Raw genomic sequence first — 24915 nt, forward strand, 5'->3', positions numbered from 1 at the left:
ATGTCGTCCGTCTTGTTTCGACCACTCGCTCGGCCCCGTGGAAGACAGAACTTAAACACGGACAACGCAAAAACTTGGTGGGCCCGTCAGAACCTCTGGAGAGTTCACAGCGCGACAAAGTCCTTCCCACTTCCTGCCTGCCCCTCTCTGGCTGTTATGTTAAGTAGCAGGCCTGCTTTGTGTCGGCCGCTCGTGTCCTCCTTGGGTTTCAATTCCAAACATGGTGATCCTTGCGGGGACTCCATATCCATGACACCCCACTCCCACTCCTCCTCCCGCCCTCCTCCAGCTGTTGTCTCCACAGTGCTGGCCGGCCGTTGAGCTCAAAGAGTCCTCACCCGAGATGGACGACGAGACGCTTGTTCTACAACCGTGAGAAGAGCCAGAAGAACCTCCTAAGGGAACACGCTTGGATTGTTGACTTTCTTGCCTTTTCCTGACATGACTGAGGACAAAGCCAGCCTCCTGGAGAACCTGTTTGCCGCCCCGGTCTGCAATGGCTGGAGCAACAACACGGAGGGTGCCCTCTACCACCTGGGCAACACGATCCTGTTCCTGGGCTACATGGGTGGCAGCGGGGCCTACGGATGCCTCTTCATCTTCGGCCTCCTGGCACCTTCCTTCTTCTGCCTGACTCTTTGGGGCTGGATAACGATTTGCGGCCCCGACGCGGTCACCTGGAATCTCTTGCTTCTCCTGGCCTGCCTGGTCCAGATCTGCCACCTGCTGTTCCGCCTGCACCAGGAGGGAATGCCCAACGAGGAGATTTCCGCACTCTACCAGGCCGTCTACCTCCCGTTGGGGGTGCCCGTGCAGGTCTTCAAAGAGATTGCGGGCGCTTTCGATAATAAGGTGCTGGAAATGAAGGCGGGCGAGACGTATGCCGTGGAGGGCAAGACGCCCATCGAGAAGCTCTCGTTTCTCCTGTCTGGCAGGTGTGAGTCTTAAATACTTTTCTCTTGTAATGTCCAGTCCAGTGGTTGAAGTTACGTGAGACTAACAGGGTTTTGCAGGTATCTTATTTAATGCCATGACGGGAACAGGTTGCTTTTCAAATTAAGAGCAAACTAATTGAAACATCTTATTGCTAGATAAACATTGTGTGACTTTATTTTGTTTTTAGTGCCATCACATCTCCACCGACATCAATATACCGCCATTGATTGATCGATCAAGAAAATATTCCTTGAAGTACCGCATTTGTTGTTATAATTTCATATATGTATCTTCCAAGCCTGGATAAGTATGATGATTGCCTCAGGAATTGCATCGAGTATTAAAAAAAACACAATAACAGGCCCAGACATGATGACCTGTTTGGTCTCTCTCTCTCTCTCTCTGTGGGATCTACGCCAGAGGTGACCCCAAGGTGGGTCATAAAGCACATGCTGGATTTAGGAAAAAATTAAGTTAGTCAATACTGTTGAGATAAATCTAAATGGTGCGGCGAAAAGATATTTTCTTGATGTTCTATGGAAAGGCGTTTTTACATTTAAAATATATTAAGCAACCTAAAACTAAAAACCTAGATTTGATTGTCATAGTTGTGGACATGGCTCAGGTGACGACCACAGTTCACTTCTGGGTTTGGTCATGTGACAAGCTGAGCCTCACTGTGATGTCATTTTCAGGCGACAGCAATTGTCAAAATGGCCGCCAGCTATGAATGCAGTGTTTGGGCGAGTGGGGGGTACAACGAACATTGGAAAGAACATGTTTTATATGACTTCCCTTTTAGAGGACACATTTGGGGGCATGAAATGCCTTGCAATACATGCTTTTATTTTAAGAAAAAAAAACAATATACAATATGGTCATTTTTTGTGGGGGACCTTACTCTACATGGTTATTTTTTGGGTCGTGGAACTGGCCGGTTTTTTTGCAAGAAAAAAAATCTTACTATACATGGTAATTTGCCGTACGAGAAAAAAAAACATTTCATGAAAGGAAAAAAAAACTGCTGAGGTTGTCTCAGGTAAAATTGAGCACGAAAGTAAAAAAGTAGATCCGATGGCGCAACATTCAAGCACGAAGGAGAAACGGGAATTTTTAATGCGATCCAGTTATAGTCAGTGGATTATCCTAAAGCCTCGCATCTCCCCCCCCCCTGACCGAGGAGCGTCCTGATGACTTTATCCACGTTCTCTGGCAAAAGAACAAACGCAAGTTGACGCAGCAAATATTCAGTGCGCTTTTCTCGATCCCCCGCGGAGTCGGTTATGCAAATTCTGGCAAAAGTCACCCCGATTTAACGGGTGAGCTTCCAGCTGTCTAATCTGCCGTTCCTTTTTAACCTTGTCACTCCTGACGTCAGGATCAACGTATCTCTGGAGGGTCAGTTCCTGCACTACATCCACCGACACCAGTTCCTCGACTCGCCCGAGTGGGAGTCCCTGAGGCCCAACGAGGACGGAAAGTTCCAGGTAGCGCCACACTGCACGCGGGGTTGAAAATCGTCTTTCTTTTTTGCTTGCCCCGGAAAAAATGGAAACTCTAAAATGAAATTATCATTGGAAATTTTCCTTCATTTTTTTAATTAAATTTTCTCTTTGGGATTTTTTTTAAAGGACATTTGTAGATACATGTAAAGTATTTTCTTTCTTGGCAATTTCTTTGAATATTTAATCATAATAAAAACAAAAAAACAACTAAAAAAACTGCCTACCCCCGAAAAAAAAGACACTTTTTTTGTTGGGAAATCTTTTTATCTGCTCCCCATTATTTTTTTCCCTTGAAAAGAATGCAATCTTTTCCTTGGAAAATGAGGATTTAAAGTGAGGAAACCGCAAATAGTTAAATAAATAAAGGGCTATGGTTCCTTCTAAAAAAATAACTGGGATAAATGTAACCCAATAAATGTAACCAAAAAAGAACCCACTCAATATTTGGGTCAATTGTGCTCAACTTTCTGGATTATTTTGCATAAAACAACCACATTTTTTTCTTCAAAAATTGGGTTGTAGAGAGCAACTGAGAAAATTGGGTCAAATAATGGGTCAGTCCTTTAATTGGGTTATTTTGGACCCAGGTGTTTTTAGAGTGTACCACAAAAAAAAATCTAAATCCGTAAATAAATAAATACATAAAAATGCCGCTCTCCCCAGAAAATTATTAGTATCGAAAATTACGTAGCCCCCGCCCCCACAAAATTCTACGTGTACATCCCTCAATTTCTGCCACACCTCCACCAATTTCCGCATTTTCCAACGGCGCCCGTCTGCCTTTCAGGTGACCTTGACGGCGGAAGAGGACTGCCGCTACGTGTCGTGGCGGCGGCGGCGCCTCTTCTCCCTGATGTCCAAGGAGCGCTACGTGTGCCGCCTGTTCGCCGTCATGCTGGGCCACGACATCGCCGAGAAGCTGTACAACCTCAACAACAAGCTGTACATCAAGAGCGGCGTCCTGCTGGACATCCGCCTGCCCAGCCTCTACCACGTGCTGGCCCCCTCGTCGCAGAGCGGCGAAGGCGAGCCCCCCGAGCCCCCCCGCCGGGACTCCGCCCCCGAGAGCCCCGCCGTCCGGCCGTGGCCGTCCGACCCGGAGCTGCCCTCTGGTGAGGACTCCACCAGCCTGGTCCTGGAGGACTTTGCCGACGCGGCGGGCTCCTTAACCGACTATGGCAGTGAGAGGGATTATTTGAGGTAGAGGGGGCGCCGGGGGGGCCCGAGCTAACACACGGGGTCACCCGCTTAGGATACATGTAAGTACTGCACCTGGGCGGCGCCGACGACAACTTTGTGTGCATGACTGCCACCTGTGACGCTAACGAGACATTAACCACGCGTTTGGACTGCGTTCGCGTCGGAAAGGGTCCCATGACAAAAAAAATCCATTGTTCCATAATAACCCCAAATATAAGATGCACTTTTTTCACAATAATTTAAAAATGAGATTTTTTTTTTTTAATTCAACACCATTCGAGGAATATTGATGTCAACCACATAAATAGAGTTTTGATGCAAAGATGTGCATTTTTATATCGGCCGTATTATTATTTAAAATAATTACTGTAACGGTACGAGCTAAAGGGTGGATGTTAAGATTAAAAGTGCCGGTTACCTAAAATAAAAAGGTATTCCATTTTATTAATTGCGATCTTTTGGCATGTACACACAATCATAACTTGTGGTGGTGCACGAATGCTGCACAAATTGGCGCTATTACACTGGTGCTGCATTCACTGACCGCTCACAATGTGGGAAATCTGAAAAACACTTACCGATATGAGCACAAGAAAATATGAAGAGTTTAGTACGATGAGATCTATTCTGTTATGCTATAGTTTATATTTTGGCCAAGGTGTTGATACATTCTATACACGATGACATCGAAAATACCAGAATTTGACCCCAAAATGAAGGGTGTATCTTATACACGGGTGCGCCTTATATTTGGGGAATTACAGTAATCCCTGATTAAAGCGTTAACTGGATGCCACTTGGATTTTTCCTGGATTGGCAGATTTTCCAAATTTGCGCGTTTGACTGTGTGTAATTCAAATTTATGTCCGCAGGGGGCGACGTGGCCAAAGGAGCAGCTCGCTTCCAGAGGACCCGAGCGCCGCTAGCTCCCACCGACACTCCCAAACTCTGACCACGTCTTTTTTTTTTTTTTTTTTACTTATTTTAAGATTTCACTAATTGGACCACTTGTTTTTCCAAGTCACTCATCACTTGAGCTCCTTTTTTATTATCTTGTTTCAAAAATACAAAAGAAATTGAGGTCTTCCTCTGTACATACACCTTGATTTGTTAGCATAGTTAGCTATTAGCATGTTTTTGGTTCCTAATATTGATCATACACCAATATAATGTGAAATTGTCCAATTGCAGTTGATTTATTACCACAGGGGGCCAACATTTCTCCATTAAGCTTCTGTGCAGTGAAAATACTGTTTTGGGACTGTCTACTTCCTGGAATCCTTTATGTACAGGCTATGCTTAGCTGCTATTTTTTTTTTTAGCCGATTTGATGTTTATGAAACAACAATAAACACACATGCTATTTTGCCCTACTCCACTGTCTCGTCTCGCCTAACATTAATCGATCGTTGTTCGTTCGAGGACGCATGGCAAGAAATGAGATTTACACGCGAATTTTTGCCTACTCCACGTCTCCACTTTGCCATGATGCGCTGTTTTCTTGTAGCTCCACCTTTTTGGTCAGAGGTAGCCGCACACCTGCACAAAGTCATGTGACCACGGAGCTCCTCGCCGGATGTTGATATTGTTCACGCACAGTGGCTCCTCGCGCCTGAAAACAAAACCAAAACAAAAACTTTCAGTCCTGGCTTGCGACAAGTCTGTCCCCAATGAAGTTGTCGCTATTAAATCTTCTTAGAATCAATTGTTCTATTGGGGAAATTGAGTACCCCCACCACCAAAACACACACCCACACACACATTTAAAAAAAACAAGGGTGAGCGGATAAATTTAGATACCAACAAAATAACAAAATATTCCCATATTAATTGGATAGTAACCACGATTAGCATTAGCGTGCTAGCAATTACCGTTTAAGGTCACCAAACACTAATGACCAATTAGTTCACATGTAATGTTAAATGTACATTACGCATGTGATACTTTCTTTAAAGGAAAAGTGTGTAAAATTTAGACCGCTTTTCATTTTAAAGAAATAAATTAATAGTTTGTAAACTTCAAAAACTTGCAAATGAATTACGTTCATAATGACCAACAGTATCTTTTAAATATAATCATCGGTCAAGTTATGTAATGATATTAGACGTCTCTGGAGGCGGCCATGTTTGTTACAGCCACAGACAATGTTAAATGCAGCACCTGCAGCACCTCCTGCTGTCCGTAATAATACGCGGTCTAAATATTACACGCCATTCTTTTAAAGGGAGTATGTTTAATTTTTTTGCACTTCAACCACTGGACTGAATATTACAAGAGAAAAGTACTTAAGACTGCCAGTGATGGTCTGGGCTACAGAAAATAGAGGGATGGACAACACTGCCATCTACTGGCCTGGCATGCACATTACAGTTAAAAAAAATATATATATTCCAGTCTAGACATACGTTGGCGAGGCAATTTGGGTGAGACAGACGGACTTGAGGTGGATGTCGTTCTGGCGGTAGAAGCGAGCGCCCGTGTTTTTCAGGGTGATGGAGTGGATCTCACACAGCGCCACCGGGTGAGCTAGCATAGTCCTGTACACCGTGGTGTCTGTTTGGCTAAAACACACACGCGTTCATCACAGTCAAGAGTTATTCGCTCATCCAAGGACGGTCCTATTACAAATGGACAGCGGTGAAGGACATGAAATGCCGTGGACCTTGAATTGAGATACTTTATGAGGTTATCATTTCTGCTAGTTCAAGGTTTGTAGAAGCGGGTATTCTGGAATACCACAACCAACAAAATCAAACTTTGGATGGATGGAAAGCGTTGGTTGCATCACTTTGATTGGTGGACCAATAGAAAAACAAAAAGGCGCTGGTACCCACAGCCGGAGTCGGCGTTGCGTCTCCAGGTTTCCGGTGGTCAGGGTGACTTCCACTTCGGCGCTTTTTGTGAGACCAGACGCTTCCAACACAAACAGGATGTGATGAGCTGCAGCACAAACACAAGGGAGCTTGAAGTAGTATTATGCAATCCTTCATCAGAAATGGTTTTCTTTTTATTATGTGCATTATCAATATTATATTTTTCCTTTTACAGTACTTTTTTGGTCATTTGTTTTCTTGTTTAGTAAGTTTATATTTGTAGTTAATTACACTTTTTCATTCACATTTACAGTATATTTTGTTTAGAATATGTTGTATTAGTTTTTGTATATATATATATATATATATATATATATATATATATATATATATATATATATATATATATATATATATATACACACACACTTTGTAGTAAAAGTTTAGTTTATTTTGCCATTTTTTAAATAAATGTTGTCACTATTATACTGTATGTTTTTCTTTTGACAGTGTTTAGTTCATTATATTTTGTTTTAAATATATGTATCTTTTGATATATGTTTTAAGGTAGTAAAGCCCTTACCCACACAAATCTTCTCACAGATGTGAAGATTTACTTAGATCCCTCATTTAAATACCACAATTCGAACCTTCCTAGATTAAAAAGTAAAACTATACTATTGAAAAATCTAAAAAAAAAAATAGGACATTCATTTGTTTTCTTCATCCCTTTGCTTTTTCCAGGCTAGTATTAACGTTTTCCCATTATGATAACGAATTACATTTTGATGGCAGGCACGGCATTGAGGACATTGACTGAAGATGGCCAATCAGGACGCAGAACACAAAGTTGCTGTTAAAAACAGCGTTTTGTGATTTTCACTGAGTTTGACTTTGAATCGTTCTTCTTGTAAGCGCACGCGAGCACGTGATCGATTTTGCCTTTGCGCGCGCGGGGTCACTCACGCACAGCAAAGGAGCTCATTAGCTTGCTTCTGCTGACTAACCGCATTTCCCCCTCTAGCTTCGTCTTTGATGTTTTCGCCGCAATTAGGAGACTTTGGCTCGCCTTTTGCATCCACTTGAGGATGCTCATCAGGAATCCTCGAGTTCGCATGAAATAACAACATTAGCATTGTGCGTTTTAGCACGTGTGGTTGATGTCTTCTCACCGCAGAAAGGCGGCTGGGACGTGGTGAGGAGGAACAACTTCTGCTCGGTGGGGATAGGAGATGAAGTAATGCCGCACTTTTCTGACAAACCTGAAAGACATTTTTCATATAGTTAATCGTTAATACTTTACTTTAGTACGTTAAGTGGTATGTTCATTGTTCATTTTGTCTTTTTTTTTTTTTAATGCTGATACTCTTATCACTGACCGATGGTTGGACACGTTCCGCGGAAGGCGTCGCAGTGGAGGCATCGTCCCTGCAGGAAATTTTGGTAGCTGTCACACGGGATGCCGCTCAACCGGCAAGATGCATTGAGAGAGCTCATGTACACGTGCAGCGCCCTCATGTGGTCGCAAATCACATAGCCGTACACTGGAAAGAAATCCAAAACGGACAATTCCGCACGGAAAGAGTTCAGAAGCGGGGGCGCCAAGAATTTAGTATGCAAAAAGAAAAAACAATGTTTTAAAAGAGGGTAGGGTTTTCATAAGAGTGCAAAAAGAATTAAAAAAATACAGAGAATAAAAAAGTAACGTACCAAAACTATTATGATTTATGAGGGTGCCTATGATTCAAAAGAATGTCAAATGTTGTATAGTTCTGAAAGGTACCAAGCGTGGTTTGTCCAAAAGGGTGCCAAAAAGGGCTTGGTTGGGTTGACAAAAGGTGCCAAAAATAGGTGTGCTTCGAAATGGTGCAAAAAGTTTTGCAGTGCGGTTCAAAAGGGTGGAAAAGTGGTATGGACCAAAAGTGGAAAGTTTAGAGTGCCAAATGAATTCAAACATCTACACATAAGCAGACAGATGTTTTGTTGTTTTTTTTTCCTGATGTTTTCTATGTTTAACATAAGGCAGAACTCACCAGAGGCGAACCGGGATCGTGCGCAACCCGTCTGTCCGTTTCCACCGTTCAGGAAAAAGTCGATGTGGCCCACCGGGATGGAGATGCCAAAGTCTGTCGGATCACATCAAAACATCTCTTCAACACATCAAAGCTAACCCAATACTAGAGTCTCCAAACACAACAATTTAAAAACAAAATGTGTATATTATATACACGCTTACAGTCTGAGTCGGTGTGGATAGCGTCTACAAACTGCGCGTCTGATGGGTCCAAACGGTCAAAGATGTCCGCGCCCTTAAACATGGGGCCGGCCGGGTCCAAAGCTGGGAAAAAAAAGAAGGAAAAGACCTGGATCCCGCTCAAATTCAAGCACATTCCACTGGAGGTTTACCTGTGATTCTCCCGATCTTTCCCTCAAAGAGCGTTCCCACAAATCCGGCCACGTGCGCCCCTAAACTGACGCCGATGAAGTGGAATGATTCAAGCTTGCATCCTTTTTTCTATTTAGGAAAGTCATAAGTAAAAAAGGGTGCAGTTAGTTCCAAAGAGCATGCCATAAACTAAGTAAAATTCTTTATTTTTTTTACTAGAAAATGGCACAAGTTAACAAATTGGCTACCATTGAAAATTAATAGTCTCCTCTTTGTTGTGGTTGTATATTTAAAGAAATTGCGTCTATAGAATCCAGCAAAGTGTGGTTTCATTTACACGCCAAGTCACTAGGTGGCAGTGGTGTTGCTAACTTCTGTCCAATCAGAAAGAACTTCCACCTCATGACCAATGGCCCACCTCCGTCAATTACAAGCCAAGATTTGCCATATTATGCAAAGAGGGTCATAAATTCCAAGAAACAAAAGTTTACTGGTTAGTTGCTACCTGCAGCTGGTTGACGAGGACGGAGATCTGCAGGGCCACCTCCTTGTAGTTGTCCACCACCAGGTTGTAGGCAAAAGAGGCGCTGTGGACCCAGTCCACCATCAGAACGTTGACGTCCTCCACCTCCAGCAGAGCTTGGGCCAGATCCAAAACCCATGAAGGTTTGCTACCCAGGGCCCTGCCAGTGAGCAAATATCAAAATCGATCCCAAACAATCGACGCATCATTGGACAGGCCGGGATGTCCTCTAATGAGTACACTAGGACTTAGTAGGTTATCTCCCATGAGTCAAAAAATAAAGACTGGAAACAACTGTCCACTACAGTGGACGCAAATGAATCGGATGGCTCTCAGGAGGATATCTTAAAGACAACCATTCAAGGGCGTGGTATCTAACCTGTATCCGTGCACGATGACCTTGGTGGGTCGCGTGACGTTGAAGGTGCTCCCCGGAGCCTCGTGAAAAGCGCGGGCGCAGCCCGGGCGCTCCGGCGTCATCAGCAGGTAACGAATCCTCGGCTTCGCTCTCTGCTGCCTCTGCTGGCGGTACTGCTGCCACGTGGTGTTACTCATGTCGCCGCACTCGTCCGGACCCACCTCAGATCCTCCACCATGACAAGAAGACGTTTGGAATTGATGCAAACAAACAGAACATCTATCGTACCTTGAATAAGAGCAAGTGTCAGTTTTCATTTAAGTATTAGTTTATTGATGGACCTGATCATCAGATTTTGATTTCTATTTCTCATATTTATCAATGCATTTCAAATTTTTAAATTCACAGCAGTTATGTATTTTAGGATTTTTTTTTAAACAATTCACTGCTCTTTTTTTTACTACACTTTGCTAGAATATGGATTTGACAATCCTGCTCATGGTTTAAATATTTTTTTCTAAATGTTTTGAGCATTGACTGATTTATGTTAGTTTTCATTGTTACTATACATATTATTAGTCTATATATTAAATTTCATTTATATTAATGTCTGTTTGCTAAAAATGAACTTTGTATGTTTTTTTTGTTTTGTTTTTTTTAATTTACTTTTAATTGGCCTGCTTTTACTTCCTTTTGTTGGATGGTTTGCTATATTCTAAATATTTGAGGTTTTATTCTTGAATTTTTGTATTTGTTTTAAAGCCTCAAAATACGCTCTAAAAACAGTTGAATTAAAACTAGCCCACCTATTGGTCCAAACAAGACTAACCCAATGTTTGAGTCTATTTCACCCAACTTCATTGGTTGTTTTGCACATTAAAACCTCACAAATAGGGTTGTTTTGTCTAAAATAATCCAGAAGGTGAGTCAAATATTGGTTTGGTTCTTTAAGGACGCAAAATTGAGTCATTTTTAACTGAGTATACTTCAAATTGCTGTTATTGCATAATATTCATTTATTAGATATATAAACGTATCTAATTATTATACACTATTACAGGCTGTTTAAAATGTTACTTTTTATTGTCTTCGTGGTCTAATTTGATCAATAAGAGTTGATTAAAATACACTATATGATGACGTTTCAGTATATATTTTTTAAAGTGTGACAAAAACGTTATGAAAATTTTGAATATCATAAAAATCCACGTGAGTGTGCAAAATAGTGGGCACAGGTGAACATACCTTGGACGTTGTGGACCAGCAGAAGACAGTAGAGCAGCAGCGGAACGTTTTTGCCCGAGGGCCACATTTCCCGAGTTAAGGAGAGCTTAGCGGTGCTCAGCTGCTCGGGGAAGCCGGTCCAGGGTGATCGGCTTTCGGTCTAGGCGTCACGCGACGGACGCCCACGAACCAGGAAATTCCCCATGACAAACGCTAGCACGTTAAATCATGTGTTTTCCGATAAAGCGTGGGGCTTTTAATGCAACCATAACGCAAGTCTAAGTGCGAGTGGGCACAAACGCGATTGGTTGTTGGCTTTCAGAAAAAGCCGCGTTTGATAGGTCGTTTAAGGATACGTCACTGGGTAAACAAACAAGATGGCGGTTACCTTAGTTGACCAAGTTTTCAAATCGCCTAAGGGACAGAAAATGCACACGGGGACGACGAGTTTTTTTTTTTTTTTTTAACTAATCGTTATTTTTAAAACTAATCGCTGTTTTAATGACTTCAAAATAAAATCTTGTAAACTATGTTTCAAAAAATCCGCATTCATATCCACCTGCGTCGCACGGTGATCAACAATCAACAAGTACAAACATCGGTATAATTATTTTATACATTAATATTAACAACTTATCAATGGTTGCATTAATTTTTGGGTTAACTTCTTGAGTTCACAAATGAATATCTATAAAGTACTGTAGATTTAAGTAGAATATCAGAATAGAATGCCTTTATTGTGATTGTAACGATGTTATACATTACAACAAAATATTTCTTCATCACCGTAGTTTTGCCACACGTGTCGCACAATAACTGCAGTGGACATTACCTATTTGAAGAAAGCAGGTCTGAGGACAAGGACAATTCAACAGAATTGACATCTACTAAAATGAATTAGGGGGACTTTTTTCATGGCCATTTAATCTTTTGTAATCCTAAAGTGGTGGCTAACAGCATATTAAGGCTTGGAAAAATGTTAATCAGGGGTAAAATGACTCAACTTCACATTTGGTCAATTAATTCAGTGGGTCCCCAACCACTGGTCCGCGGCCCGGTACCGGTCCGTGGATCAACTGGTACCGGGCCGCGTGAGTTGCACCTGAAATGTTTTGGAACTGATTTAGTTTAGCAGTTGGTTCCTTTATGCTTTATTTGGCGTGATCGTTGCTTTTTGGTGTCGTTTCTGGCCGCTGTTGACATTACATAGTGAGAAGTATGATGTGCTTTTGACAGCAGTCAGTCAGTGACGCGCACCCGGTCCGCAATATAAATCCAAAGCGCTGACTGTTTGCCTAGCAGCCATTTCATGAGCTGTTTGCTGATCAATGGACTCTGGCCTGATTTCACACCACCGTGTGTGTATGTGTGTGTGCTATATCGTGTCAAATTGTTGTGGAGCGTTAACAGCTCTTCATGTCATAAACAATGACTAAAGATAACACAAAGGTTTTATTTTTTTACGTCAAAGTAAACAAGTAAGTGGAGATAAACATGAGTCAAATTGAGTCTAAATAAACACATTTTATTTGATGTTTTGAAATTCAATCCTAGTGCTGGACTGATGTTTTCAAACGCAACTCTCTTTAGTTAATGTTTTAAATCAGGATCACAAGGAAGTTGTGCCTTTTTTTGGATGTTTTTTTTCTGAGGTTTTAAACTCAATTTACGATCTTTCTGTCATGCTTTAAGTCAGGCTACCAAGGGAGTTGTGAGCGCTTTTCTTCGATATTTAGCTCAACTTACTGTTTTTCCTTTCCGTTTAAATTCAGACTACTAAGGGAGTCGTGCTTTGCTTTATTTTAACTCAGTGTTGTCTTAACTAACACACTATGTGTTTTTCCACTATTCCACTCAACCGTTTCCTTGCATTTGAACTTAAGGCCACTCAAGGAGTTGTGCTTCTCTAATGTCTAAACTCGAGCTACTAAAGGAGTCGCGCATGACTCTTTTGGAGATGTTTGAACTTTTCGATCCATTGTAATGAATCTTCAGGGTGATTCAATTCAGCTTTTTGCTATGTTTTGGGTCAGGCTAGCAAGGGATTTGAACGTCTCATTTTCTTATGTTTAACCGGCGGCACCGAGGTTTTACTTGGCCCATATTTTCTCCCGTTGTTTGGGCAGCTGCTCGGCCAGCCAGCGGGTGGTGTTGCTTCGCGCCTGCTGCCAGGTGTACTTGGGCTCGTAGCCCAGCTCGCGCTTGGCCTTGTCGTAGGAGAAGCTGAAAGGCGTGTTGAGCAGGGTCAGCAGCTGCCGGTTGATGGGCGGCACCACCCGGCGGAAGGGCCGCAGCAACAGGCACGCCATCTCCCACAGGAAGCAGACCACGTAGAAGAGACGCAGGGGCAGCATCATCCGGTCCTGGATGCCGAAGCCCAGCGGCGACATGACCACGTAGTTGAAGTCGGAGTAGCTGACGTGCGGCGTGTCGTCGGACACGAAGTAGAACTTGCCGGCGACGAGCGGCCGCCGCTCGGGGTCCCGGAGACAGCGGGCGGCCTGGAGGTGGGCGGCCGCCACGTTGCCCACGTAGACCGGGTTGACTTTGGCCTCCCGCCGGGACATCCGGTAGAGGACGTCGTTGTTGCGAACGCCGTCCGCCATGTGGTTCAGCAGGAAACGGCAGTCCTCGCCGTAGATGTACATGGGCCTGAGGGCGCAGGTGGCCATGTGGCCGCCGTCGGGCAGGGGCTCACCGTCGTACCTCAGGGTAAGGTCCTCCGCCTCCTTCTTGGTCTTGCTGTAGCAGGACTTGAGGTAGGACTTGTAGACCATGTCTTCGTGGCCGTTGACCACCGGGTCGCCCTCTCGATTGGGGCCCATCACCTCCACCGTGCTGGTGTAGATGAAGGAGGCCACGTTCTCCCGAAGGCACGCCTCCAGGAGGTTCTGCGTCCCTGGAACGCCGACCCGGCGTGAACCATACACCGGATTTAGACATGGAGTTCGAACAGTCCAAACGCAGCTCAAGTTAGTCATTTCCTCGCCACCGTTTGTCCCTTGACGAAACTTAAATGGAGCAGAAACGCCTTCAAAAACAAAATTATACTGTTTATACTGTTTTCTGGATGCTTTTAATTGAAATCTTTTAGAGCATTTCAATCAGAAAAAGGTGGACAATTTGCCATGTGTTTGACAGGGACGGAGCACCGCGTCGATATCGGCGAGCGCACCTTTGACGTTGACGGCGTACATCTCGCTGGGCTCGACGGCGTCGGCGACGTCGATGATAGATGCGATGTGGAAGACCAGCGTGGCTCCCCGACACGTTCTTCTCACAAAATCAGCGTCTCTGATGTCGCCCTCGCTTGCGCTCAGCTTGATGTGGCCTCGGCTTTCTGGAAACCAGAACATTCCGCAAAAGAAGATCTTGTGGCAAAGGATTCTTTGGATCACGGAGCCCTTTTTTTTTTTTTTTTTTTAAACATATCTCGAATAAAAACAATGAACTAGTTTTAATGGAAATACAAAAAAAAATGTCTGTTTTCTTAAAATTCTTATTTGCCTTGTTTTTCTAGAGATACAATAATAAATAGTCAACTACTCTCAAATGAATTGAAAATCATTTTAGATATTTGAGGTTTAAATTTTAATTGGATACCATTTGGATGGCAGAATTTCCAGCTTTTCGGTAAAGATTGTTATTTAAAACAGTATTAAAACAACGTATTTATCATTTGGAAAATAATTTATCAGCTGACTTATCCGCATATTTTTTCATTCAATTTTTTTATTCAAAGAGAACTATTTTTATTAATTGTGTATCTATCTTAAATTTCAAACACATTTTTAAGATATACTGCATATTTATTTTTTCGAAATTGTTAATTAGTATTATTATTTTTATGCGCAAAAATAATAAAAACAGAATTATAAAAGCTATACTCATTTCTTTTTAAATCAGAAACATACAATATGTGAATTAGATTTGTCTAACCTAGCAACATTCAACAAGTTATTTTTTTTAAATACAAGAAACTGTCTTTAAACTCAAAATATTGCAAAATAGTGTTTAAGACTTGTTTTCTGTAGCAAAATTATTAAGTAAATAAAACTTTAATGTTTTCGGTTATAATCTTTATATCACAAACGTACAATTATCAGTCATTTTCATTTATTTTTCTAACTCAGAAAAATTCGACAGGTTGTATGTATACATATACATATATATATATATACATATACATATACATATACATATACATATATATATATATATATATGTATTTTTTTTCCTTTTTTTTCATAAGAAAAATGTTTTTTATAAGAAAACAGACGGAGCCAACTTGAGTATTGAGTTACCTTCCAGACTTTGCAGCAGCTCTTGTTTGATGTTGACGTCGAGCAGTCGTATCTCGCTGATGTTTTTCTCCTGGTCTAAGAGCATCCTGATCAGCGTCTTTCCCAGAAAGCCGCACGCTCCCGTCACCACGCACACGTCGCCGTCCAGGGATGACATCGCGGATCCTCGGCAGGATGACAAAAGTACAGATGAAAATGAAGAAGAGATGAGCGTCACAGAGATGACTTGGTCTGCTTTTATATTTTCACCAAGGATGGTCAAGGATAATTCCAGAAGGGCGGGGCCAGCTCAGTGAGCCAGTCAGGAATCTGGAGATACACACAAAAAATATACAGTATTGAAGACAATCGATTTATAAACCTGAATTTCAAGCCTGAAACCAATTTTGATACCCTTATATGAACTTAAAAAAGTAATATAAAGAGCTTACGTGCTGATTGGATGGCATGTGATTTTATTTCTGTGTGAATTATGGCTTTCAGGGTGATTTCTTTTTTCTCATTCCCCACAGAAAAATAATTCCCTTTTCTCATGACCAAAACAAGTAAATATAATAAAACTAGAGACGTCAAGTTCCTGTGTTTGGAGTCCTTGACCATGCCAGATGTCTCTTATCTTAAACTGAAGGATGAACACAAACATCTAATGGGGTGTGTATGTGTTGGGGGGAGGGGTGTGGGTGTAAATTGTGGAAAAAAAAGATTGCTAAAATAATAAAGCATCATGTTCAAAGCATCATATTTTAATTGTAAAAATAGAAAATACAAAAAAAGTGACAAAATTAATTTACTAAGCGATGCTAACCATTTATAGGGGCGTAGCCGGAAAAGTTTCAGTGGGGTGGCAAGGGTTAAATAGGTAGTTAAAAAAATAAAGGCAGAATATTAATGGGTGTAAGAATACTGAAAAAAGGCACTTAAATAAAAAAATAATCACAGGATTTCAAAATTTGCCCTTTGGTATAGGGGTGGCCACAAAGTGACAAGGGGTGTTTTTTGGTCAGCCCGTAGCTCCGCCCCTGGCCACATAGCATCAAAAGCCTAACCCCGAGGGAATGACCAGTGGCAGTAAAACGTAAGGGATTATGAGACGCAACGGTAAAATCTCAACGGTAAAAATTGGCACAAAGACCGGTTTTGTGACCACAAGCTATTTGAGGTCCAAACTCATGACTGGAGCTCATATTTGGATGGAAGCCTCTTGAAATGAGCCACAGAGAAGAGCATTGTCGATGGTGCGTGGATGACCTTCATTTTAGGTGATTAGAAATGAGGGGAGATGGTTACGGTGCTGACGTTCCCTCAGGCTCCTCCCTTGTACTAACTGAACATGGCTTCATTTCTTCTTTTAGGAGCATGACTGTAAAAAAATTGGGTTGGTCAAGTGAATTTGATGGAAATGTAATCCCTGGGGCCAGATTCCCGTAACAATGAGAAAGTTGTTTTTTTTTTTCTATCATGAGTAGAGTCATAAAAAGACGATTTTTTGCTAGTTCATTCATTGGCACCTAGGTCCCCTTCCAGGCCCTGAAGCCAGTTTCACTCAGCCAGATGAAATTTGGAGAAGACGCACCAAAATGTCTCAAAAGGTCATACTGTAAAATGCACAGGGGATCTGCCATTTTGCTTTAAAGTGAGCATGGCCACGGTCTTTCAAATACAGATATTGTCCAATCGCTATCAAATTTCAGTTTTCGCCTGTGGGCAAGGGTCCTTCCTGGATCTCGGCCTCATCCACAGACCCCTCCGGTAGATGAACCGTCATGGTGCAGGCCCGAATCCCTCCCAGGGGCTCCAAGATGTCAAAGACACGGTCCCAAACGTCCCTTTCGGGGTCGTAACGCTGCACGATGTCCACCATGCAGCGGCTGTTCCACGAGTACCCGCCCACTACATAGATGCGGCCCTGGAGGACGGTGACGCCCACGTCGCTTTGGCCCCGAGGCATGGGCGCCACCACCGTCCACTGGTCGTCTGCGGGGCTGTAATACTCGCAGCCTAGCACGTCGTCGTAGTCGCTGCTGCCCCGGAAGTGGTTGCCGCCCATGACGAAGAGGCGGTCCCCCACCGTGCACATGCAGTGGAGTCCCCGCAGCTCCGTCATGTCCGCTCGGCGTGTCCACGCGTCAGCCGCCGGGTCGTAGCACCACAGCTCCTTCTGGAAGGTGTCGTGGGTGATGCCGCCTTGGTGATATCATAGGAAAGCGGGATTCAACCAAAGGGCCAGAATCTAACTAAGCACCTGCTCGGGGCCTCGTGGCGCCCAAGAGCAATTAACATTCAACAGATGTTGAAGAGTGAAGAAGAAATATGTAATACAAAAAAATAAAAGCTGATTGGAGCTGTTGGTTTAAGCTCCAGAACTATTCACTACGGACAACCAAAGAAAAATAATTTGGCTAACTTAGAATACGGGTAGGAGGCTTGGCCTCAAATAACTATTTTGTATGGGTTTCAAAATTGTTGCATTCTTTTAGTTCACCACTAGATGGCACTAACTTTTTTTTACAAATTGTCGAAGAAAAAGTATGGATGGCGATTGAAAAATGGGTTAGCGTTGATGAACGGGGGTTCAAAGGATTCAGGGTGTTGAACATCCGGTCAGGCAAGATATATCTCTTAAATTTTGAACGTAATTTATGAACGTGAAGCATAACACTTTTGGGTCACAGTCAGCCAAACAGTCAGCTTGAAAGTGTGTACCCACTGCGATTTTTTTGGAAAGTTGTGAGAAGTATTGTCCCAACAGGAGTGAAAGGGTTAAAATTAGCATAAATTAAATAGACATAACTTTTAAGGGTGCTGTGACTGAATTTAGAGATGGTTGGCAAGAAATATCCACGTTAGTGAACCCTCTCACCATGTACTTGAGCGTTTTACTTTAACAATACGGTGTGGATCCTGTATAGGTTGTAGGTAGGTTGTTTTTTGTCAGTAAAATCCCATATTCATATTTTTAAATGGTTTTAGAAGAAAAGTACTGTTGAATGTTTGGGCGCTCATAAAAGCAAAAAAAGAATATTGGCGCCAAAGTGCGACTTAAAAATTTCTCTCCATTTCAGGAAGTGAAAGATTTTTATGTACACCATAATACGGTTCGCCGTGTCTTTAAACACACGAAACAGCAATGAGAAGCGACCTAGAACAAGTGCATTGTGACAGCACGTAGGTAGATTCTTTTTTTTTCGACACGAGTACGTGTACTCACACTTTCTCACATCATATGAGAACTTTCGCCATCTGTGTAGGGCGCTATCGTGAGCAGACACCTGTTTCCTGTGTGGGCCGAGGCCGAACGCGCTTTGAGCGCCGAGCCGCTGCCGTGACAGGAAGTGGTTGGAGAGAAAAGGTCAACTCCGGAGCTTGTTTGCGACTTGAAATGACATGTGATCAAAATATTTGGAGTATATTACGAGTCTGTATAAAAAATCTGATTTGAAAAAAACAACTATATGGATTTTTTATCTTTCAAACATATATTATTTTTCAAAGTTAGCTTTTTCAGCTTGAAAGTAGGTCAATGTGATCCGTCACGCAACAGGAGGGCTTTAAAAGACTCTTTTCAACATTTTTTTTTTTTTTTAACGCCGGCTTGTTCTGCTTTGATTCTGCTGCCCATCCTCACTTCCTCAGCCTTGAATGTCCGCTTGTGTTTATTTGGAAACAAGAAGGCCTTTTCTGTGAGGACAAGTGGCCAAGGCTGCCGGAACCAAAATTTACAGTCACTCTTGTGGAAGATCTGTTTTAATCGGAATGGTATGGTGCCTGCAGGGTTTGAAAAGTCGTAAAATTTAGTTGAAAAAAAAGAAGCAATGCTCAGTTAATGTTGGATACAAAAAAAGACCATTAATCGAGTGTCGGACAGTGCAACATAGTAAGAAGAAAGACTTCAGATGATGTAAAAAATAAAAATAAAAAATGCAATTACATATCCTCAAAACTACAGAATACCGTTGTTAGCATGAAATCCCATGTTATGCTAACCTTCAGTGCGTTTCTTTGTGTACCTGATGATTTTTGACAAATTCAACACAGCTCGTTTATCTAGATTTATCAGTTACTTTTGTCATGTATCTTAAGCACACCAATAAAACATATTTACCTTTAAAAAGAGCTTCAAAATGTGGAGCAAGCATTATTAAAAGTATCACCAAAATCAACAGAACACTGGGCAGAGCCTGTCCTAATCTGGTGTGTTATTACAAACAAAAAAAACAAGTTTTCTTTGGATGCAAATGATTTGTTGTTAAACACCCACCTGAGACCACTTTTCCTTCCTAATCTTAGCAGCCAAATGCATTTTTGTCATGTAGCTATGCTACATTTTTACATTTCGTTGGCATTACCTGAGATGTACATCAAGTCGCCATGAACTGTCCCGGCGTGCCCATAGTGAGACTCGGTCATGCTGCTCACAAAGGTCCACTCGTTAGTCTTCAGGTTGTAGCACTCGACAGAGTCTGAAGTTTCAGTAGAAAATAGTTAAGCGTTAACTGAGCTTGTATGCAAGAAGTAGGGATTTCTTGGTTGCTTGTTGGTCCAAAAAGTCGAATTCTAACTATGTAATAGCCAAGCACCCCCTAACCAATGCAAATATTTGATTTGTTAAACTTTCAAACTGCATTTGTAAGTGGTATCTATGTATTATATGAGCAACTCGTGAATATATACCGTTTGACATCTGCCGGAAATTGTGTCAATAATGACAATGCATATACGAAACGAAATAAAGACAGACAATATTTTGCAGATGAGTCACTATGAAAAATTTAGCAATGTTGCTTCATGTTTCAAATAATTTGCTCTTAGTTTGAAAATGAAAATGCACAGTTCCTGTCAGAGCATTGAAAAGCATTACATCAGATTCACTGATACATGCAGTAATCCTGTTAAAATCTTACGTAGCTGCTTAAAGGGACACTGTGTAAGATATGACCATTTTTCATTACCGGCATTACTATTTTTCAGATGCTAAGAGAGGTTTAAAATTCAATTGCATCAAATTGATTTGTAAAATTACAAAGTGGTCATGTCAACAATTACCCAACTTTCTAGAACTATCTGAGCAACAATAGAACCCAAAAATAAAATCGAAATTGCTTTCAAATTGATGTAAAATGCCTCTGATGCAAACCTCAAAGGATTGGACAAGGGTTAAAACAACCATCCAATATACTGCCATTTGTGCAAAAGCTGGATTTGGCTATTTTTCAAATTAATATTTAATTAATAAATAATTTTAAAATGAATATTGCCTAGCTGCAGCTGGGACAATATAATCCACTCACCGATCTCTCCCACTGCGTTTCTGCCACCAATGGCGTAGAGTTTCCCTTTCAGAGCGCTAAGATGGAAGAAGGTTCTCTTCTCTTTGAGTGAAGCGATCTGAAGCCACACGTTGAAGCGCGGGTCGTAGCGGTAGGCGCTATCGATGGCCGTCTTACCCTTGGTGTCGTAAGTACTTTGACCTGGGAAGACAGAGCGATTTGAAAGAAATTCTTTGCACTTGACATTTTGAAGCTCTCACCTCCGACGATGAAGAGGAAGCCGCCCAGAAGGGCCACGCCGTGTTGGTAGCAAGGCACCTCCATGGGCCTGAGGGCTCGCCAATGTCCAGTTTTGTCATCGTACAACCTCAGCTCCCGACTCACCACCAGCTGCTGCCGCATGACGCCGCCTAGCGTCACGATGTGGGTGGCGTCCGAGCGGATCCGCGTGCGTTCGCTCTGGAGGGCCGGCTGCATGAAGGGCATCATCTGATAGTTGCTGGCCTCCAGCAGGAGGTTGACGCAGGAAGCGTCGGAACGCATCAGGGAGTCGCCATCCCCGTCCCCGTCGTCTTCTTGGTGGGAGATCTGGATCAGGTCGGAGGGGTTCATCAGGGGGAAGCGGATGTGACGCATCAAGGCGTGGACGGAATGTTGGCGCTTAGCAGAGTCGTGGGCCAGCCAGCTTTTGGCGATCTGGTAGAGCTCCGTTTCAGAGAAGCCTTTCAGAGAGTTGCTGGCTAGGGCTCCTGCGATGGTTTTCTCGGAGAGCTGCAGATAGCGACCGCATTGCACCAGGGCGGACAGGTTGCGGCTCACAAATTCAGCTACCAAAAAAAAAAAAAAAAAAAAAAAAAAAAACCTGGAGTAATCGTATTTTAATTAGGAACATCATCTGTTTTATTTTTAAGTACCGACAATGTACATCCGCATAAATCTCAACATAAGGGCATTCAACATTCTGCATAGGAGACACTACAACAAAATGTACCTGTAATAGCAAATTACAGTTAATTTGCTCTTAATTTGCTCAGAAAAAAAATATTCTTCCTTTCATGGCATCAAAAATCATTAGATTTGCTGATAGCTGCAGAAACCCAGTTATGTATGATCTGGCTGAAGTGCCTTATAGTAACCTCAGGGATCCTTGTACCCAAATTTGAGATCCATTGCTTTAAAACAAACTCTACCTTAAAGCTAACCCTGAAGACTTCAGTTCGTTTCATCATGAGATTTTAAGTGTTTGTCTAAATCTAACTTAACCCTCTAAACTATCCTAAGATGACCCTGTTTTTTCATCAAATTTCAAATTTGTATAGCGCTGAATAACCAGTCTCTTGATGCATATTTTTGTCTTTAATATAGCCTACTTTGTCTTTGTTTATTTCTGTGCTAGGTTTTTACCTTCACAGTACAACAAACCCCCAACTATGGCATTTTCCTCCTCGCTTACCGACATTCTTCTGCACATCCCCCAGGAGTAAGTCAGATGCGATGCTCTCCACCTCCACACAATTATCAACTGTGATCTGAATAATTTGAAATCGCAGGTGACCGTTTCGTTCCACAATTAGCATTGAGCTCAAATTGATGGATTTGCCCAAAGCTCACCTCTCTGCTCAGAAGCTGGTTGCAGAAATTTAGGACCGGCATGACCTGTAAGAAGTTAGCAGCCTCCAGCGTGTCCTGGAGGTTGCCCATGTCCAGGCTGACTTTGGACGTATAGATGAAGTCTAAAATGTTCTTCAGGCCCAACTTAGTGACCCCGTGAAGCTTGATCTCCCGCATATCGGTCTCGCGCATACCCCCTGAAGCGTTAATACTTTGTTATTGTATTTAAACATTTTATTCAGATGTCTGTACTCGGTTAATTTATATAGTAGATCTGAAGGAGAACATTTATGAGAAGCAGCCGCAGATGCCAGCTTGGCAAAAAACTTTATTTACCTGTGAACATGGCCTTGAAGTAGTCACTAGATGATGCCATGATGACTCTGTGTACCGGAAAGGTTTCCTCACTGTCTCCGGGAACCAGCACCACATCACAGAGGATGTCAGTTGCTCGGAAAGCATTCAAACCCTGTCGGATAGAAACAGAAAATGGTAGTTGGCCAGTCTAGGATCAGGACCAGAGTCTTGGGTTTGCACCTGTAAGACAGCTGAGCCGTGTTCTGCACTACTGAACACTTTGGAAAGGGGCCGAGGGGGCAGTTTGGGCTTGGTAGCTTTGTCGGGCCGTTTGGGAGGGATTTTCTGGGTTGGGGGCAGTGGAACCGGAGCTGGGGATGGAATTCGAGGTACAAATGGTGCTGGAGGTGGGAGAGGGTCTGGCAGAGGAACCCTGTCATCTAGTGCAACCAAACAGAACTTCACTCAGGCAACAGAACGTTTTGTTCTTAAAAAAACGATGTAAAACACAATAAATGGACAGAAAATGGCATTGAATTCTGGGATAAAATCCCTCAATCTAAACCTGTTCTCCAAGATCCACACTGATGAGCACTGACCTTGCTGTGCTGGTCGCTGCGGGAGCGGCGCAGGAGATCTGTCGGGCTGACCCGCCGCCCTGGAACGTCGACCGCTCAAGCGGGAAAACCGGCGGCTGAGCCTCCCTGGTCCACTGTCGTCTCCGACACTGCGAAGACAAAAATCGCTGGTTTGTCAAATGTGATCAAAAGGTTTTGCAAAAAGGGTCATCCATTGGTCGAGTACAGCAGTTCTCAAGAGGGAGTACTTGTCGGGGCATGGAATATTTTAACAAGGTTTCTCAAGGTATCAGCAAATAGCATTTATATAATGAACGATACATTTATATTTTCAATTCAAGCGAAATTAATCCGAAGTTGAAGTGACTTACAATGGAGGTACCTGAAGGCACTTCAGGGGGTACGTGAGATTTGAACAGAGACCCTGCGGGTATCAGGAAATTTACTGTAATGATTTTTAACCGTAGAATGGTAGATTTTTTTTCAAAGTAAGAGCAAATTATTTGGAACATGCTTCTACTTATTGTTAAATTGTGTTATAGTGAGGCGTCAATCATTGAAAAAAGGTTGTGAGAACCACTGCTCTAGTACACTTGTGGTTCAAATTGTACTGCAGCCAGACAATATATTGATGACAAATTCATCTTGGAAGGATATCGGTTCGGCTAAAAAGACCCTAATATGATATGGTATGAAATGAACACCTTACCCCATGTAATTGGCGCTGCGAGCCGGCAAGCTGTTTCTGCACTGGTGAGACTTTCTGAATGGATGCAATAAAGATCAGTTCAGTCCAGTTTATGTACCACACCTGCAGGATTCGCTTCTTTATCAATAAGCTATTTGATTACGATCTTCACCATGATTCTCTAAAGCCAAATGATTTGCAATTGCATTATGTCGAGATACATGCAATCAGATAATATCCACATGACAGACATGGCTACCAAAGTTCATGTTGCTTAGTGAAAATGGATAAGTAAAACCCCTAGAAAGTTTGAATGTTTATAAATTAAAAATAACGGATTTTAATCAAGCTAATATGTGTAGCAATTTCACTGAAATAGCTGTTGATAATAGTGATTAATCAAAATTTTGCTCTGTTTTACATGTTACCAAAAAAATGCCTTAAGGACCCATGCCCCTAAACTGAGAGCAAAGTTTGCCATTAAGGACGTGCAGCAGTCAGTTTCATAGATAACATAAAATTGGTTGGGCATATCTGTTAAAACTGGATTAAAAAAAAAAAAAAAAAAAACTTTAAAGCTCCACATTGAACATGATATTGACCTTTGTGGGGAAAATTCCACTGCTTGTAGATTCGTAGCCATTATTTTTCATTTAACTAAAGTGCTACCTTCAACTGAATTGCAAATTGTACACCTTGTATTTTAACAACAAATGAGTAAAGTTTTACACCTGATGGAGAAAAAAACCCACACACTTAAAACACAATGCAAATGCTTATACTGCTAACTTATGACTCCAAATTGTGCAACTATGCTTCCGATTTCCAAACACAATTGTGACCAAGGGGGAAGCGTCATCAAACACTTGATTTCATCATGCAGCAATCGGTTCGTTTTACCTGGCTGAAATCCTCCTGAGCAGACTGAACCCCAGGCCTCCTCCCTCCAGTGTACCGCTGTGAAAAAAAAGCGCTGCGAGCAACAAAATGTCAGCCGCCCAGCCGCGAGGGTGGCATGCATCTCGTCAAGAGCGGATTTTAAATGCGGCCTCGATGAGACCCAAGTCACTTCCTGTCTTACTTCTCTTTTGAGGCCACACGCTATGCTTTTTTTTTTTTAACTTAGATGTGAGCTGCCGATGAGACTGAGATTGAACGAGCTACAAGACAGAACATTTTCTATTGCACTTATATGTGCACCCTGAACTAATGACGAGTCAATTA

General features: G+C 42.3%; 4 protein-coding genes across 7 annotated transcripts; 1 reads left to right on the top strand and 3 right to left on the bottom strand.

Moving 5' to 3' along the window:
• The first annotated feature begins 269 nt into the window (after nucleotides 1-269).
• Nucleotides 270-5014, top strand: popdc2 (popeye domain cAMP effector 2). Of its 3 annotated transcripts, none has more exons than XR_015865552.1 (4): nucleotides 270-935; nucleotides 2315-2423; nucleotides 3229-3700; nucleotides 4514-5014. XR_015865552.1 is itself a non-coding variant. In XM_088414389.1 (4 exons), exons 1-4 carry the CDS (start codon nucleotides 442-444, stop codon nucleotides 4591-4593), a joined length of 1008 nt encoding a protein of 335 aa, XP_088270515.1. In that variant the 5' UTR covers nucleotides 270-441; the 3' UTR covers nucleotides 4594-5014. The 3 variants fall into 3 exon arrangements, 2 of the variants coding, with proteins under 2 accessions (XP_088270515.1, XP_088270514.1); XM_088414389.1 differs by having other exon boundaries at nucleotides 3229-3553; XM_088414388.1 differs by having other exon boundaries at nucleotides 3229-5014.
• Nucleotides 4620-11275, bottom strand: pla1a (phospholipase A1 member A). 2 transcript variants are annotated; one of them, XM_088414382.1, is made up of 11 exons: nucleotides 10968-11275; nucleotides 9744-9951; nucleotides 9347-9524; nucleotides 8862-8970; nucleotides 8692-8793; nucleotides 8489-8581; nucleotides 7835-7999; nucleotides 7628-7717; nucleotides 6477-6582; nucleotides 6048-6203; nucleotides 4620-5253 (listed from the first exon to the last, which is right to left on the bottom strand). In XM_088414382.1, exons 1-11 carry the CDS (start codon nucleotides 11032-11034, stop codon nucleotides 5163-5165), a joined length of 1365 nt encoding a protein of 454 aa, XP_088270508.1. In that variant the 5' UTR covers nucleotides 11035-11275; the 3' UTR covers nucleotides 4620-5162. The 2 variants fall into 2 exon arrangements, with proteins under 2 accessions (XP_088270508.1, XP_088270509.1); XM_088414383.1 differs by having other exon boundaries at nucleotides 9744-10001.
• A 382-nt stretch (nucleotides 11276-11657) lies between these two features.
• Nucleotides 11658-15521, bottom strand: hsd3b1 (hydroxy-delta-5-steroid dehydrogenase, 3 beta- and steroid delta-isomerase 1). Its single transcript, XM_088414385.1, has 3 exons — nucleotides 15251-15521; nucleotides 14122-14286; nucleotides 11658-13845 (listed from the first exon to the last, which is right to left on the bottom strand). The coding sequence occupies exons 1-3, from the start codon at nucleotides 15405-15407 to the stop codon at nucleotides 13037-13039; spliced, it is 1131 nt and encodes a 376-aa protein (XP_088270511.1). The 5' UTR covers nucleotides 15408-15521; the 3' UTR covers nucleotides 11658-13036.
• A 451-nt stretch (nucleotides 15522-15972) lies between these two features.
• Nucleotides 15973-24750, bottom strand: LOC148423582 (kelch-like protein 9). The gene is made up of 11 exons (XM_088414381.1): nucleotides 24592-24750; nucleotides 23713-23766; nucleotides 23025-23152; nucleotides 22666-22865; nucleotides 22465-22597; nucleotides 22129-22325; nucleotides 21971-22046; nucleotides 20778-21344; nucleotides 20539-20718; nucleotides 19597-19710; nucleotides 15973-17434 (listed from the first exon to the last, which is right to left on the bottom strand). Exons 2-11 carry the CDS (start codon nucleotides 23715-23717, stop codon nucleotides 16938-16940), a joined length of 2097 nt encoding a protein of 698 aa, XP_088270507.1. The 5' UTR covers nucleotides 23718-23766; nucleotides 24592-24750; the 3' UTR covers nucleotides 15973-16937.
• Between the last annotated feature and the right edge of the window lie 165 nt (nucleotides 24751-24915).

The sequence above is a fragment of the Hippichthys cyanospilos genome, chromosome 5 (genome assembly GCF_059441005.1).
Source record: "Hippichthys cyanospilos isolate Australia breed blue-spotted pipefish chromosome 5, RoL_Hcya_1.0, whole genome shotgun sequence".
In the NCBI taxonomy this organism is placed as follows: domain Eukaryota; kingdom Metazoa; phylum Chordata; class Actinopteri; order Syngnathiformes; family Syngnathidae; genus Hippichthys; species Hippichthys cyanospilos.